Source organism: Barbus barbus (genome assembly GCF_936440315.1).
Source record: "Barbus barbus genome assembly, chromosome: 47".
Lineage (NCBI taxonomy): Eukaryota > Metazoa > Chordata > Actinopteri > Cypriniformes > Cyprinidae > Barbus > Barbus barbus.
Genome location: NC_136725.1, coordinates 20,348,476 through 20,362,738, shown reverse-complemented (window position 1 = coordinate 20,362,738; position 14,263 = coordinate 20,348,476). Strand labels below are relative to the sequence as shown.

At 37.6% G+C, this 14,263-nt stretch overlaps 2 protein-coding genes across 3 annotated transcripts in view; both read left to right on the top strand.

The window, feature by feature from the left end:
- LOC306866041 (multiple C2 and transmembrane domain-containing protein 1-like) overlaps window positions 1-4,331 on the top strand; it is a 37,940-nt gene extending 33,609 nt beyond the window's left edge. Inside the window, exons 17-20 of one of the 2 annotated variants that reach the window (XM_079411000.1) lie at window positions 1,304-1,413; window positions 1,523-1,632; window positions 1,804-1,901; window positions 1,984-4,331. In XM_079411000.1, coding sequence (XP_079267126.1) covers window positions 1,304-1,413; window positions 1,523-1,632; window positions 1,804-1,901; window positions 1,984-2,055 — 390 coding nt within the window. In that variant the 3' untranslated portion in view covers window positions 2,056-4,331. The remainder of the gene's footprint in view (window positions 1-1,303; window positions 1,414-1,522; window positions 1,633-1,803; window positions 1,902-1,983) is intronic. The other variant, XM_079410999.1, reaches the window with a different exon arrangement.
- A 2,525-nt stretch (window positions 4,332-6,856) lies between these two features.
- Window positions 6,857-10,244, top strand: tlr8b (toll-like receptor 8b; the record flags this gene model as incomplete). Its single annotated transcript, XM_079410506.1, has 1 exon — window positions 6,857-10,244. One exon carries the CDS (start codon window positions 6,857-6,859, stop codon window positions 9,902-9,904), a length of 3,048 nt encoding a protein of 1,015 aa, XP_079266632.1. The 3' UTR covers window positions 9,905-10,244.
- Between the last annotated feature and the right edge of the window lie 4,019 nt (window positions 10,245-14,263).

Here is a 14,263-nt window from a genome sequence, read left to right as displayed (position 1 = left end):
TATTTGATCAAACTTACTCCGTCAAATAGTGTAATTAAAATGCGTATTTCCTGTTGACACAGGAAGACATATTGAAGGGTTGTTTAATAGTCAAATGACTTTAGTTTGAAAAAAGTTTTTTTTAATGTTTTTGAAAGAAGTATTATTTGCTCACCAAGGCAGCTTTTATTTGATCAGAACACAGTAAAAAAACAGTAAAATTGTGAAATATTATATTTATATATAATTCGAAATGTAATTTATTTCTGTGATCAAAGCTGTATTTTCAGCATCATTACTCCAGTCTTCAGTGTCACGTGATCTTCAGAAATTATTCTAATATACTGCTCAAGTAACACATCTGATTATTATCAATGTTGAAAACAGTTGTGCTGATTCATATTTTTGTGGAAATTGTGATACAGTTTTTTCAGGATTCATTGATGAGAAGAAATTAAATCATTTAGTTAAATAGAAAATGAAATCTAAATATATTGTAACATGACAAATGTCTTTATTGTCAGTTTCGATAAATTCAATGCATCCTTGCTGAATAAATGTATATATTTTTTTATGATGCAAACTTTTGAATGATGTAATTATGTACTGAATACCGAGTATATATTATTTGAAATCCCTTAACTGCCTCTCATGTTTTTTTATTTATTAACTTACAATTAACTGTAGTTTTCTTCATAAACATTAGCAGCTATATTTACCATAGTGATTTATAGTAACTTGTTTATTGTTATGAAAGGGAAATTTGATTATATAGACGTATACTAGAAAATGGAATCAGCCTGACTATGCTTCTTGCTTTTAAAAAACATTTACGTACCATGTGAACAAGATTTCAGTATTTATGGTCCATTATCCAGTAAAAAACTCAATTTGAACTCTCACACACATATTCAAAAGCGTTAAGAAACACAGGCACCAGAATATGGAAAGCTCTCGATTTGAATTTGACTTACCAATATTTTAAATGCAACTTTTGACATTTGATTGAGATAAATTTAAATCTAATGTTTAACATTATTCGTCGTTCTGAGGCCCTGTTTTCCATATTAATGAAGCTGCGGTTGGGATTGGAGACTCGCTGCTTTTGTGTTAAGCTACACCAACTAACCTTTTAGTCTAAAGAGAAGAGACACCAGACAGCAAACAAAAGCTTCCCCACCCCCACGTCTTTCATTTCTCATAACGCGACTAAACAACTCATGTTTCTTACTAGAAGATTTCCTACAGACCAAAGCACAACTGTTCAAAATCTGGGAATTCTGTTGAGTAACTTGCCATGCATGCTTGTGTGTTCAAACAACAGGACTCAGAGAAAAAAGGCTTCTTGGACAAATTCTACGCGGTTCAAGATGTGATCATAACGGTTCAAAACGCTCTGGATGAAGTGGCCTGCTTTGGGGAACGAGTGAAGAAGTGAGACGTTTGGATGTTGCTCATACCTTCGAAGCTTCCTCTTTTAGTAGCATTAATTTTGTGTCATGAATGCATGGTTATTCATTCTCATGCTGTTCCTCTCTTTCAGCACGTTTAACTGGTCTGTGCCTTTTCTGAGCTGGCTAGCCATAACGGTGCTATGTGCCGGTGCCATGCTAATATACTATATCCCACTACGATACATTGTGCTGGTCTGGGGTGAGAAATCCTATTGCTTTTGTATATTAAACACTTTCCCAACAGTTTACTATTCAGATTATTTAGTTGAAATAAAAAATGGCATAATCTGATGCATTTTTTTGGATATGCATGATTTAGGATGTAATATTTTGGATATTAGTAGGATATGAATATGCATGTCCCACACAGGTATCAATAAATTCACCAAAAAACTTCGGGATCCCTACATCATTGAGAACAACGAGCTGCTGGACTTCCTGTCTAGAGTTCCATCAGATGTCCAGTTGGTAAGTGATCAATGATAAGTGACGACGTATTTTCATTCTTTTGCATGATTCACAACACGTTTGTGCAAAATCTGCTCATCAGGTTCAATACAAAGATCTCAAACCGGAGACTTCTCAGAGTCCCAGCAAGAAGAGGAGGAACAACCCCGGATAGATCTTGAACTGTGACATTACGTTTCTAAATCAACAGCCTCCAAAGCTCTGTTCACGTACAAAACACTGTGAATGTTGCAAAGACTTTAAAAAGGAGATTGTTTTAAAAAGAAATATTTCTAGCATTATTTAAGCGAACTTGCACAACTATAATAGCACAAAACACAACCGTTCATAAAATGTGCTTTTAATTATTTATATTCCTATTTTTATTCTGTCACTGATTCACAATCAGTGTCTTCAACATATTTATTCAAAGAGATTTATGTGGAGAAAAATGCTGCAAACCGGATTCAAACCTGTGTCGCCCACGTGAGCACCATAGCTCAAAAAATATGTGCCTAACTATATAAATTATATAACATGTTTTCTGGTGCAAAAATATCAGCTTTTGTAAACATCTGCACAATTGAATGCAACTGGTCTGACCACAGCAGTTTTGAACTTTGCACCTTTGAGGTCACTCTTCAAATAATTTTCCTTGGATAATTATTTTTATCCACAAGCACATATCATATGGAGAAACTGCATGCTGTGCATCTAAATCGAAAAAATGTGTGCGTGCATATAATTTTTTTTGCGTTGATCTGGACATGTTTACCCATGATGCCATATGCTATGATCACTGTTCATATGCTATGATGAATGATGAAATGGTGGTTAATTGTAATATTTGTACATTGTGTTGCTTGTTAATGATTCGTCAGTGGTCTATGAGCATGCAACTGTTATGCAGATATACTCAAGGACATAAATTGTTAGTTGGAAGAATTGATCAAATTTCCAATTGAGAACATTTGCGCACTTTCAAAGAATAAAAAAGAGCATGTTTATACAAGGCTGAAACCAACCAATGAAAACCTCTCTCTGTGATCTTTTGGTTATGAACTATGAAATAATAGACTTTTTTTCTGAATGTTGCTGGTTTTATTTGTATTTATCGGTCTTCAAAAGATGAAACATAAAATCACATTTGCAATCCATTTTATTTCTGCACTATACTTGTAATTTACTAAACGAAATGTAGGGCAGGACTTGATTGGCTTTCTTTATGACTATTTTATATTTGGCACAGAGTGCACCAATGAATCGTTCACAATTAAGACGAGAAAAAAGGGTAACTTTTGGTTTCATGATGACATGAAATTCATTAATTAAAAACAAATTAATACATGCAATTTAACATGGTGCCATGGGATTTTAAGTGCATATGGCATTGCATAATCCAGTATTTCCTCCTTGTGTAAAATGTAGATTGTTAATCATTTGTCCAAGAGCATCCAATTAACTAATCCAGATTAGAGATCCAGTATGTGTGAAGTGATGCATTTCTTGGGATGGGGAGGGACAGTAACAGATAATGAATGAGTCATCAGGTGGAGTTTTGTGTCTACATTAACACGTTCATATGGGCAACAGGACGGTCCATCTCCCAGTTACAAATGAAAGGTTTATAATTAGTTTTTTTTAATCTCTGCCTTATTAAATAAATGCTTCTTTGGGAATCAGGACAGACTAATTGAGCTATGAAGGGCATCTTTTTAAAGTAGCAAAAGAGCAGTCTCTCCCTAGGCCTGGGATTTTAAAAGAGATTAATGAGAATTTAAAACGGTCTTGGGTTTCCCTTCTCACTTCAATAAAGACCGATGTAATTCTCCACAGTGCTCCCATTGATGGTTTAAGATCCAGATGGTGGAGTAAACATATATACTATAGCTGTACAATGACTAAACAAAAGAACAAATGTCTGTTTTAATCTACAGTCAAAGCTATGATTGCCCTAAAATCGGAGAAGTTGCAATTGCTCAATTTCAAGTTCAACAACAGATCAACATTTAAAGACTTGACTGCTATGTAAGTTTGAATTGAAGTCACATTTCCTCCCAAAACTGAAGAAAAATAATAGATGTATTTTGCATCAAGAAAATTAAGAATTTTTCATTATTGCAATAGAGTATTTATTGGATTATTTTACAAAAAAAACTTGCCCCTTTTAGACTTGCACTCTATTAATTTACTAACTGCTTATTTTACATTCTATTTGCTTTCTTTTATTTATTATACAATTAACAAAAAGCCAAAAAAAAGCCCTCTAACACTAGCTTGCTCTGTTCTTTATTTTCTATATTTCTAAAAAACAAAAAAGAAACTTGCGTGTACTCCATTAGGCTGACTGAGACTTGTCAAAGCACTTGCATATTGCTCTTTTGTTCATTATGATTGCTTCCATTGCCCTCATTTGTAAGTCACTTTGAATAAAAGCGTCTGCTAAATGACTAAATGTAAATTATTGGTATTTCTTTTTAAATTGTAATCATTGTAAATGCTATCATGTATCAGTACTTTATAGTTTAAAGCTGCTGTCCGTAAGTTTTGCCTCTTTGTCGCCATCTCTGTTTGAAAACTGCAATTGCAGCTACTTGCAGAATTATTTTTATTGCGTGGGTTGTGCTCCAGCACGGCTCCAACGTGGATGAATCTAATGTTTTGCAGAATCTCCCATCCAAGCCATACTGAAAATCTAAATTAATATTCAGTTTACAAACAAGAGAAAAGACAACCCAGATAGTAAACATTGTAATAGTCCGCAGCAGCCATCAATCACGTTTATTTATTTATTTACTGGAAACCCAGTCACACACAATACAAAAACAAGGCTCTGTGCAAGCAAAAGTGACTCTTTTCCTTTGCAATCACCAATACTATTGAACTGCAGTCCACTATTCCTCAAGAGCTTGAAGCTCATCCTCGCAGCTCAAACATTACGCCCCGGGCAGAATTCAACACCCCCTCAGGCTCAGATACCCCACCGGATCATGAAGGGTGGAAAAGGTGAAAAGTGCAGGATACAACCTGGAAATCATTGTCAAGATTGTACTTATTGTGTCTCATTACTCACATTGTTAAGTGTAAGGCTTTGCTCATACTTTAAAGGAAGTAGTAGCAGAAGCACATCTCATGCGTTTTGTTAGTGTCTCAGACCAGACATGAGTGCTTCTCTTACACACTCTTGTGCAATCAGACAGAATTTCTAGTAAACAAAGTCCTAAGACTTTAATTTCAAACTTAAGATTTCCACCACACATAACAACGACAACTAAACACCAGCACGAACACAATGCACGATGCTCAAAAAAGTAAAACAACAAAATACAGCGTAAAACACGCCTACATAATGAACCGTGTCTTGTTCATCTCCATACCTCATCCCTACTGATCAGAAATACCAAGGACTGTGGCATGGATACAACACATTTAAAAATAATAATGGTCCGATCTGTATGTGGAACACGTAGCAGCGATTGGAAAGCAATGCATGAAAGCTGCCCCCAGGTGCTGAGCAGAATATGAGCACTGGCACCTCTGCGGGTTCACACAAAGTGCTATGCATCTAATTGCTGGAGTGTCCACTCACAGTCGCCGTGTTTCTCCACGGCATACTAATGCACTCGCGGCTCCGCATGCGATGAGTGCCAGTCTGGCCTTGCATACTCTGGTGCTTTTAGCCATTGCTGTGCAAACAGAAGAAACAGACTGTTGAGTGTTTGCAGATCAGGTTATTGTTTAGATCTGCCGGCAATGGTCACTGTTTCAATCGAAGATGGTAGATCTGACGTATTGGATCAAGTAGGATTAGAAGGTTGAGAAAGGACTGCTATTGAGTTGAGTGTTTACTATTCTTTAGGTTTTTCATATTTTGGTTTGGTTCAGTCGCACAACTATGACTGCCTATGTTTCCTTTGCAATTATTTTCTGCAAGTTCTTGTATTCAATATAATATTGTTGAAGACAATAAACACAATTTTGAAGTCACACCGTATAGCTACAAAAAGTGTCTTTCTTCATGTACTGTCATTCAACAGATAGCCATGCATACACAATGATCATGTTGTTCCAAACCTGTATGCCTTTCTTTTAAAGATGGAACACAACAGAAGATATTTTTAGAAATGTCTCATTCTTTTTGCCCATGCAATAAAAGTCAAAGGGATCCAAAACAATAATAATGTAAATGATGAAGGTCAGTAAACAATGACAGAATTGTCAGTTTTGAGTGAACTACCCCTTTAAGGCACACAGGTTAAATTTGTGCATTTATTTTGGTTGATTGGAAGGGAAATAAGGAAGCATTCTGAAACTTGAAAGAGGAAACTACGGTCAAAAAAAGAGAAAAGAATCCATATAAGCTGACAGATATTACTTAACCATGTCCTTTTCCATACAGACTGCTCTGGTAAGCACACTTTCTGTTACAACTACAACCATTTGGGATCAGTCACTTTTTCATAATTATATTTTTTCAGTAAGGCGCATTAAATTGACAAAAAGTGACATTTATAATGTTACAATAGATTTTAGTTTCAAATAATGTTCTTTTGAGCTTTCTATTCATCAAAGAAACTTTAAATTAACTTTTAAAATATTTTTAAAAAACCTGTCGATAATAACTACAAATGTTTTTTGAGCAGTAAATCAGCATATTAGAATGATTTCATGTGGACACAAAAAACATTGCTGGAAGCTCAACTTTTCTATCACATAAATGCATTTAAAATATATGTCAAGACAGTAAATAGTCATCAAATAAATGCAGCCTTGGTGAGCATAAAGACATTTTTGTGTCATGAATAAATATATTTTTATATTAATTAGGATATTTTTAGGTTAGTTCTGGTCATGGTTTTTAGGATAAGTGTTAGCCCTCAACCTGTCCATGTGGGTATATACCCAATTTGGACAGCTTCAGAAAGTAACCAATAATGCATTCTCTCATTCACAGGAGTCCCCGAACTCTTAAGAAAATGATGCTTGTGTTGATTTTGATATGTACTGTCCACTCATCTCAAGGCCTCATCTGGGCTTGGAGAAAGCTTCCATGTGACGTGACCCTGTCCAACAGCTCTGTCGCCTTGGACTGTTCGGGAAGATCTTTGAAAATAATTCCGAAAAACCTGATCTGGAATACAACTGAACTAGACTTTGCGGACAATAAAATAAAATACCTCCTGAAGGACGCCTTCTGGAATTTGACTAATGTTACACAGATAAACCTCAGAAAGAATCAGATTGAAAACTGTCTTGAGAAAGATCTTGGGATTTTTTCAAGATTGGATAATCTTTTGACTTTGCTTCTTGATAATAATAAGATTACAGTATTTCCAAGAGATCTCCCTCCTGGACTGCAATGGCTGAGCCTCAATTCCAACCATATCAAGACAATTGGACCATCAGATTTTGCAGGAACAAAGGAACTCAAAGTTTTGTCATTAAATAAGAACTGCTATCATAATGCCAGTATAGAACTGACAATTCACAAAGAAACATTTCAACATTTAAATCTAACTAAGCTAGAACTGTCTAAAAATGGACTGAAAAAAATACCGTCTGCTTTACCCAGATCCCTCCGCAAACTTTCACTTCTCCTAAATAAGATTTACTATGTTCATGCCTCAGACCTGAACAGCCTAACAAACCTGCAAGTTCTTGATTTATCTGGAAACTGCCCTTTTTGTTTCACCGCTCCATTCCCATGCACTACCTGTCAGACGAAGAATAACGCTCTACAGATTCATCCGGATGCTTTTAGTGAACTATCCAAACTACAAGACCTACGACTTTCTGGAAATTCTTTACAAACGATCAACCCATCATGGTTCCAGAACCTTACCATGTTAAAGTATTTGTATCTTTCCTTCAACTCATTGATAAGTGAATTTGAGAGTGGCCAATTTTTCAGTGTTCTACCAAAAGTGGAAGTTGTAGATTTCTCATACAATAATCCGTCTCAAAGATTTTACCATAGACTGAAACTCTCGAAAGCTTTTACTAGTTTGGAATCACTACAAACACTTCACCTAGAAGGCTACATTTTCCACAGTCTTTGTGAGGAAGATCTCCAACCTCTCTTTGGTTTGAGAAACCTATCCGTACTAAACTTGGGAGTCAACTTTCTCCAAAATCTCAATCTATCGGTGTTCAGGAACTTTCACAACCTGTCTTTGATTTCATTGATTGACAACAGGCTAACATTCACAAGTCCGATTCGAAGAAAGGAGTGTGAAAGTGACGTCCTTTCTGATGACAATGAAGGGAACCGCCGTGAAGGCCCCTACATTCACACAAATGAACAGTTCCGCCATTATCCTCCATTTACAAAAGCTGAATGCCTGGCAACAGGACCAGTTTTGGACCTCAGCAGGAACAACATTTACCATATCAATCAAATTTTCTTTACAGGAGCAGAGAACATCACTTGTCTCAATCTTTCCTCCAACTTCATTGCTTCATATTTCAATGGAACCGAGTTCACTCACTTTCCCAGGATAAAGTACCTTGACTTGTCTCACAACAGAGTCTACATGCGTTCAGATTCCGCCTTAAATGAACTGAAAGAATTACAAGTTTTGGATTTAAGTCACAACAAACATTACTTTGAGGTGGCAGGTGTCAGGAACAGTCTGACGTTCCTGGAAAACCTTCAGTTCCTCAAAGTGCTCAACCTCAGTTGGAATGAGATAAATTCGCTAACCAACAAGTCTTTGAAGAGCGACTCACTGAAGGAACTGCAGTTTCAAGCCAATCGACTGGATATAATGTGGAAGAAGGACCGTGGATTCAAAAGTCTTTTTAAGTCTCTCTCGAACCTAACGCACCTTGATATATCATATAACAAGCTTAGTGAAATACCAGACGATATATTCAGCTATTTTCCAAGTACGCTAACATATCTTAGCATGAGCAAGAACACTCTTGCCGATTTTGTGTGGGAACAGCTCAAATATTTGCCCCAGTTGGAGACTCTGGATCTAAGTAAGAACAAACTGAGTAAGGTCACTAGAAAACTATCAAAGCATACAAGCTCGTTGAAGGTCTTAGACTTGAGCCATAATCTGATCTTCAAGTTGCATCACAGCTTTCTCAAAGATATCAAAAACCTGCTGATCCTTAGTCTTGCTTTCAACCGCTTGCAGCACATCAGCGATGCATCCTTCCAGACAGGTAGCGATCACTACCTGCACGTGCTGAACCTGCAGAGAAACCCTATCCACTGCACCTGTGACTTTCTGGACTTCATTCTCTGGTTAGAGAAAAGTGAGATTGTCCTTCCTCGTCTAGCAACAGACGTCTTGTGCGACCTTCCAGAATCCAAAAGGGGGCATCCAATGGTCAGTCTGGACTTACAAAATGCCTGCATCAACAACAGTATTGCTCAAATCCTATATGTACTCACGTCTTCCATCATCACTGTCATGATGTCTACAACTATCGTGATACGTGTGTTCTACTGGGACATATCGTACATTTATAATTTCTGGAGAGCCAAAATAAAAAGTTATTACTTGAAGACGGATGATTGCACCTATGATGCCTTTGTTATGTACGACACCAAGGATCCGATGGTTGCAGAATGGGTACTGAACCACTTGCGTTTTGAACTGGAAGATAGAGGAAGACGAGTTCATCCGCTCTGTCTGGCGGAAAGAGATTGGACTCCTGGTATTCCGATAATGGATAACCTAAACCAAAGCGTCAACCGGAGTAGGAAGACCATATTTGTGCTGACGGAGGGATTTGTTCACAGTGCGATTTTCAAGATGGCAGCTTTCCTAGCGCAACAAAGGCTGCTGGAAGAGGGCGTGGATGTGATGGTGTTGGTCTTGTTGGAACCGGTTCTTCGGCAGTCGAGAATCCTAAACTTGCGGCGCTGCCTGTGTGGACACAGTGTGTTGGAGTGGCCCACAAACCCGGCGGCAGAAGGCTTTTTCTGGCAGAGTCTGAGAAACGCAGTTAGGTTTGAGAGTCAAGGTGTGCAAAGCAAATTGTTTACAAATTACTTCAGCGGACGATGATTCGGTACAATATAAGTAGTTTCAATTGAAATACTTCTGCCATTGAGATTCTTGCTAGGATTCCTTCTACTGAACTGTTTGTGATTACCACATTGGAGAACTTTTAGCATTTATTCTTATTAGTATATGTATTGTTTAAAACTGGTACATTATTAAAGTAAAGAGTTATGTTCAAATCTATGTAATTTACATAATACAATTTTAAGAAAAGTCATTTCTGTCATGACAGCTCTCTGAGGGATTGGCATGGTAATGTACATATTATGTAAACGTAACATTTTTCTAAAATATATACATGCATGTGTGTGTATTTATATATACATAATAAATATACACAGTACACACATATATTATGTAAACAAAAACTTATTTTGGATGCAATTAATCGTGAATAATCGTTTGACAGCACTACTTGGTGGAATAGATCTGCTAAGCTGCTGCTGCTGCACTTGCCACTTGCTACTGCCAACACATCCACAACATGTTGCTGTGAGCATGTAAGAAATAATGCTACTGCACATTACATATGAAATAACCCCCATATAGCATACATGAATCACCCTGTAGCAGATCTATACAGGTGGAGCTGGGGAAGGTGGAGGGTTTCTAAAGCACGCTGCAACTGCTACAGCAAGCACTAGTCAAGTATTTGAATGTTGAGCTGCAAGCTCATTGGCTGCTGATACATAAAGAACCAATCAGCTGAGCCGTGTGATAATGATGTCATTATGTCAGATTGAGTTTGAACTATTGGACTGCGCAATCTAGAGTTTCATACCAGAATTCTGGATTTAATTTATTTTTGTGATTTTAAGTGTTTTGTGAAACACTCTTTTTCAGAGCAGAAATAGGTTGAAAGAAAACTTTTCTGCCATCAGTGTGAGACACACTCTCTAGAACTACATTACCAGTCATGCATATACAACAACAACCATCTTAAATATATTGCTATTTTTATCTACATGGGGGAATTGTATTGTATAATGTAACAAGAAACACTTGTTTTCAAGTTAGTTTTTATTCCACGAAACCAAAGTGCTGTGAGTTTTTCGCCATTCTGTCTGTAAAGTAGACTTTCCTCACTTCCTTCTTAAACTAATTTTATCAACAACTTCTCATTAGTCTCAGTTATGGTGCAATCAGAGTCACATTTGTACAGGAAATGCTCTGATGTACTTTATCACTCTAGAGAGCAATACAGCGTGGTGACAGATTTTTCGTGGACTCGCATAGTTACAATACACAAACACAGTAACTCCAGCTCTCTACGTCCTTCCCTTTTTCATCTTTTATTCATCATGAAACCAGTGATGAAAAATTCATGACTCCAGGCAATTAAATGAATACAAAATGAAAATGAAAACTGTGGGTGTATAAAAAAGGCTGAGAGAAAGAATGTCTCTTTATAGGGTGACGCTGGCAAAAGGTGCGGATCACGGCGAGGACAGTGGGTTCTGGAGAGCAACTCTCTGCTAACTCTTTCTATGTTAATAAAGTAGATGAACTTCTGATGGACCCATTTCATTTCTAGCATCACGAGAACCTGGGCGACTACACTGTGTGCTTCCTGAAGAATATTACAGCTTACCTGTCCAAAAATCACCCATACTGGAGGCCAACCATGAGAAACAAAGCAAAAATAATTGATGGTTTTCAACATAGCACCAAGAAAATCGCATCATATGGAATATCATTATTAAATAAATAATATAGTTCAGTCATGCAACTCTAGATGGTGCTGGCTGATGGGTTGTTAACGTAACTGAAGATATTCAGACTTGCCACAAGCTGATTAGTTCATGCTGCATATGCAGCCAATTAGCTTAGTGCCTTGCATTTATATGGCTTGTTTATATTCACTTGAGATTCCTGCAGTGTGCTTTCAGAGTTCTCTGAAGCCCTCCACCCTCCCCAGCTCCACCTGTATAGATCTGCTACGGGATATTTTATATGCTATTTGTGCAGCAGCAGTATGTCTTAAATACTCAGGGCACCGTATCGCCTATGCATTGGCAGTAGCAAGTTCCTGTACTTGCTTGCAGCAGCAGCAGCAATAATCTACAACTACAGATATAATCAACAGCAGCAGCAATTCAGCAGCAGTGTAGCAGATCTATTCCGCCAAGACCAAATACATTAACATTGTCATATCCATCACCATGCTAAAATCTTCAGAGAGTTGTCATGATTGAAATGAAGTAAACCTCAAGTGCCTTAATGTTGTCAGAGATGGGTTTATATAGTCTTATATTAGAGACACCCAAGAATTAGATTGGAAATAATGTTTTTCGAAGTTGTAAATAAAACAAAGATTATTGAAGTATGTTTTACAAGAAAATACTATTTCAGTTGTTCTACTGTACCCTCATCACCATGTGGTTGTAGCCAGAGCCATAATCACATCGGAATAAACTTGAATGTCAATTTAATGTATCTCATATATCTACAAATTGAAATTATGACTAAAATGTTTGCATTTCATTTACTAGTATAATATATGGAACGTCAACAAAGCAATATAGCATGCTTAAATGTTTAATACGTATTGTTGTGTAGGCCTACTGCATAATGTTAATTCCCATCTTAAAGAAACGTAGGCTATGCAGTGTATGCGCTGTATGCATTAGCTATGCTAGCAATCCATTCTGAACATAGCCATTGATTGTTGCCTGATAGTGCTTACCTCGTCTCAGTGAGGTGGATGGGCCTGTATGTTTGCACGAAGTTTGTCAGAATAACGGAGGATGGCAATCCGTTCATGTAGCCTTTTGAGAAGGTTGGCCTTCAGTGAAGCCAGTGCAGGTGAGTGTACCTTGCGTAGAGTTATTTTAAAAGGCATAGCCTGAACACTAGCGGTGTTGCTTTGGAAAAGCTTGGATGTACTCCATCGCTCAAGCCTTCAAATTAAGCCTCACACTACGCTCATTTACCGTCAGTTTGCGCCAATTTAGAAAATAGACATGGGCGCGCAAACCTAGCAGCAGCGCTATTGCAAAGTAGAAACAGTTTATAATAATGCTCATAATTAACATTTAAACATTTAAAAATTTACATTTAAAAATTAAGCAGTCGGTGTCAAATAGGTACATTTATAGCAAGATACATTTCTTTCAATTATCCTACATTTTCTGGCATATTGCTGTACAGACTACAAACCACGTAGGTCAATGTCACACGATGGCATAATTTTTGTTAAAAAAAATGTATACTTTAGATAAGTTTTGTATGTCTTTTATGTAGCCTATAAAATTTTAAATTCTAAAAATAACCGCTTTGGACATTACTTATATTTATGTAACTATAGCCTAATATTTTTCATTTATATAACTTTTTTACTGTTTATATAACTCTGTATGACTACAAAAATCAACGCAATGACATCACAATTGTTTTTTTGCACTTTATTTATTAATTTTTCAAACATGTTTAGACAAAAAAGTTCAAACAATTACCCCGTTCCACAACCCTAAATTAACAGAAAGTGGGAAAATAATAAATAAATAATAGTGGTGTCAAACGATTAATCGCATCCAAAATAAATTCCCTTCCAGGAACTCGAGCTGCATCTAATACATGTGTAATCTGTCCAATGGAAGGACGAGACGTCACGGGCGGGTGACGTAATCGACCAGGAAGCATAAAAGCAAGTGCGGTGGTACCGGCATCAGCTCTTTGTCATTCAGTAACCGCTACTCTGTATGTGTGTGTGTCTCTGTCAATCTGTGTTGTGAGTCTTATTTAGTGTTGTTTGTCCCTTACAACCACTTGAAATAAGCTCCACATTGTGCGCAAGCACTTGAGAGCAGATCGCATTACAGGCTGTATGTTCCTCCCTGCAAACGTTACATCTCTGCTGGGGATACACACAGTCCGTGAGTGGTCTGCTTGAGAGTCAGTTCTCGAGGGAGCTGACTGCCCGCTTTGTGAGCGTTTGTCACTGCGTCTGCTTGCTCTCAGAAGGCTCTCTTTAAGGCGTGCGCTTTCATTAGCGTTCCTCGCGGTGCCGGTCCGCTTCTGCCAAAGAACGAGAAAAAAAGGCGCAGCGGCGGCTGCACTCGTGGGGCTCGCACATGGATCAGGTGGAGGGAGTGAAGACGGGCGAGCCCTTATCTTCTTCTCCCATCAGATCCAGCGCCTGCTCTCTGTGTTCGGAAGCACGCCCCACGGTTTCTTCCCCCAGAGAGAGGGCTCGATGCTCCGCTTGTCTTCCTACTCCGAGGTGGACGTGAATGACGTCGATGAGCTTTGTAAAGCTGCAGTGTTTGTACAAGCATATTATGAATGACGACATCAATATTCGCGCTGTCAGCTCTAAAGATAAAGGGCTGATTGTGCTTCTCCCCGCCGTAAGATCTCGCG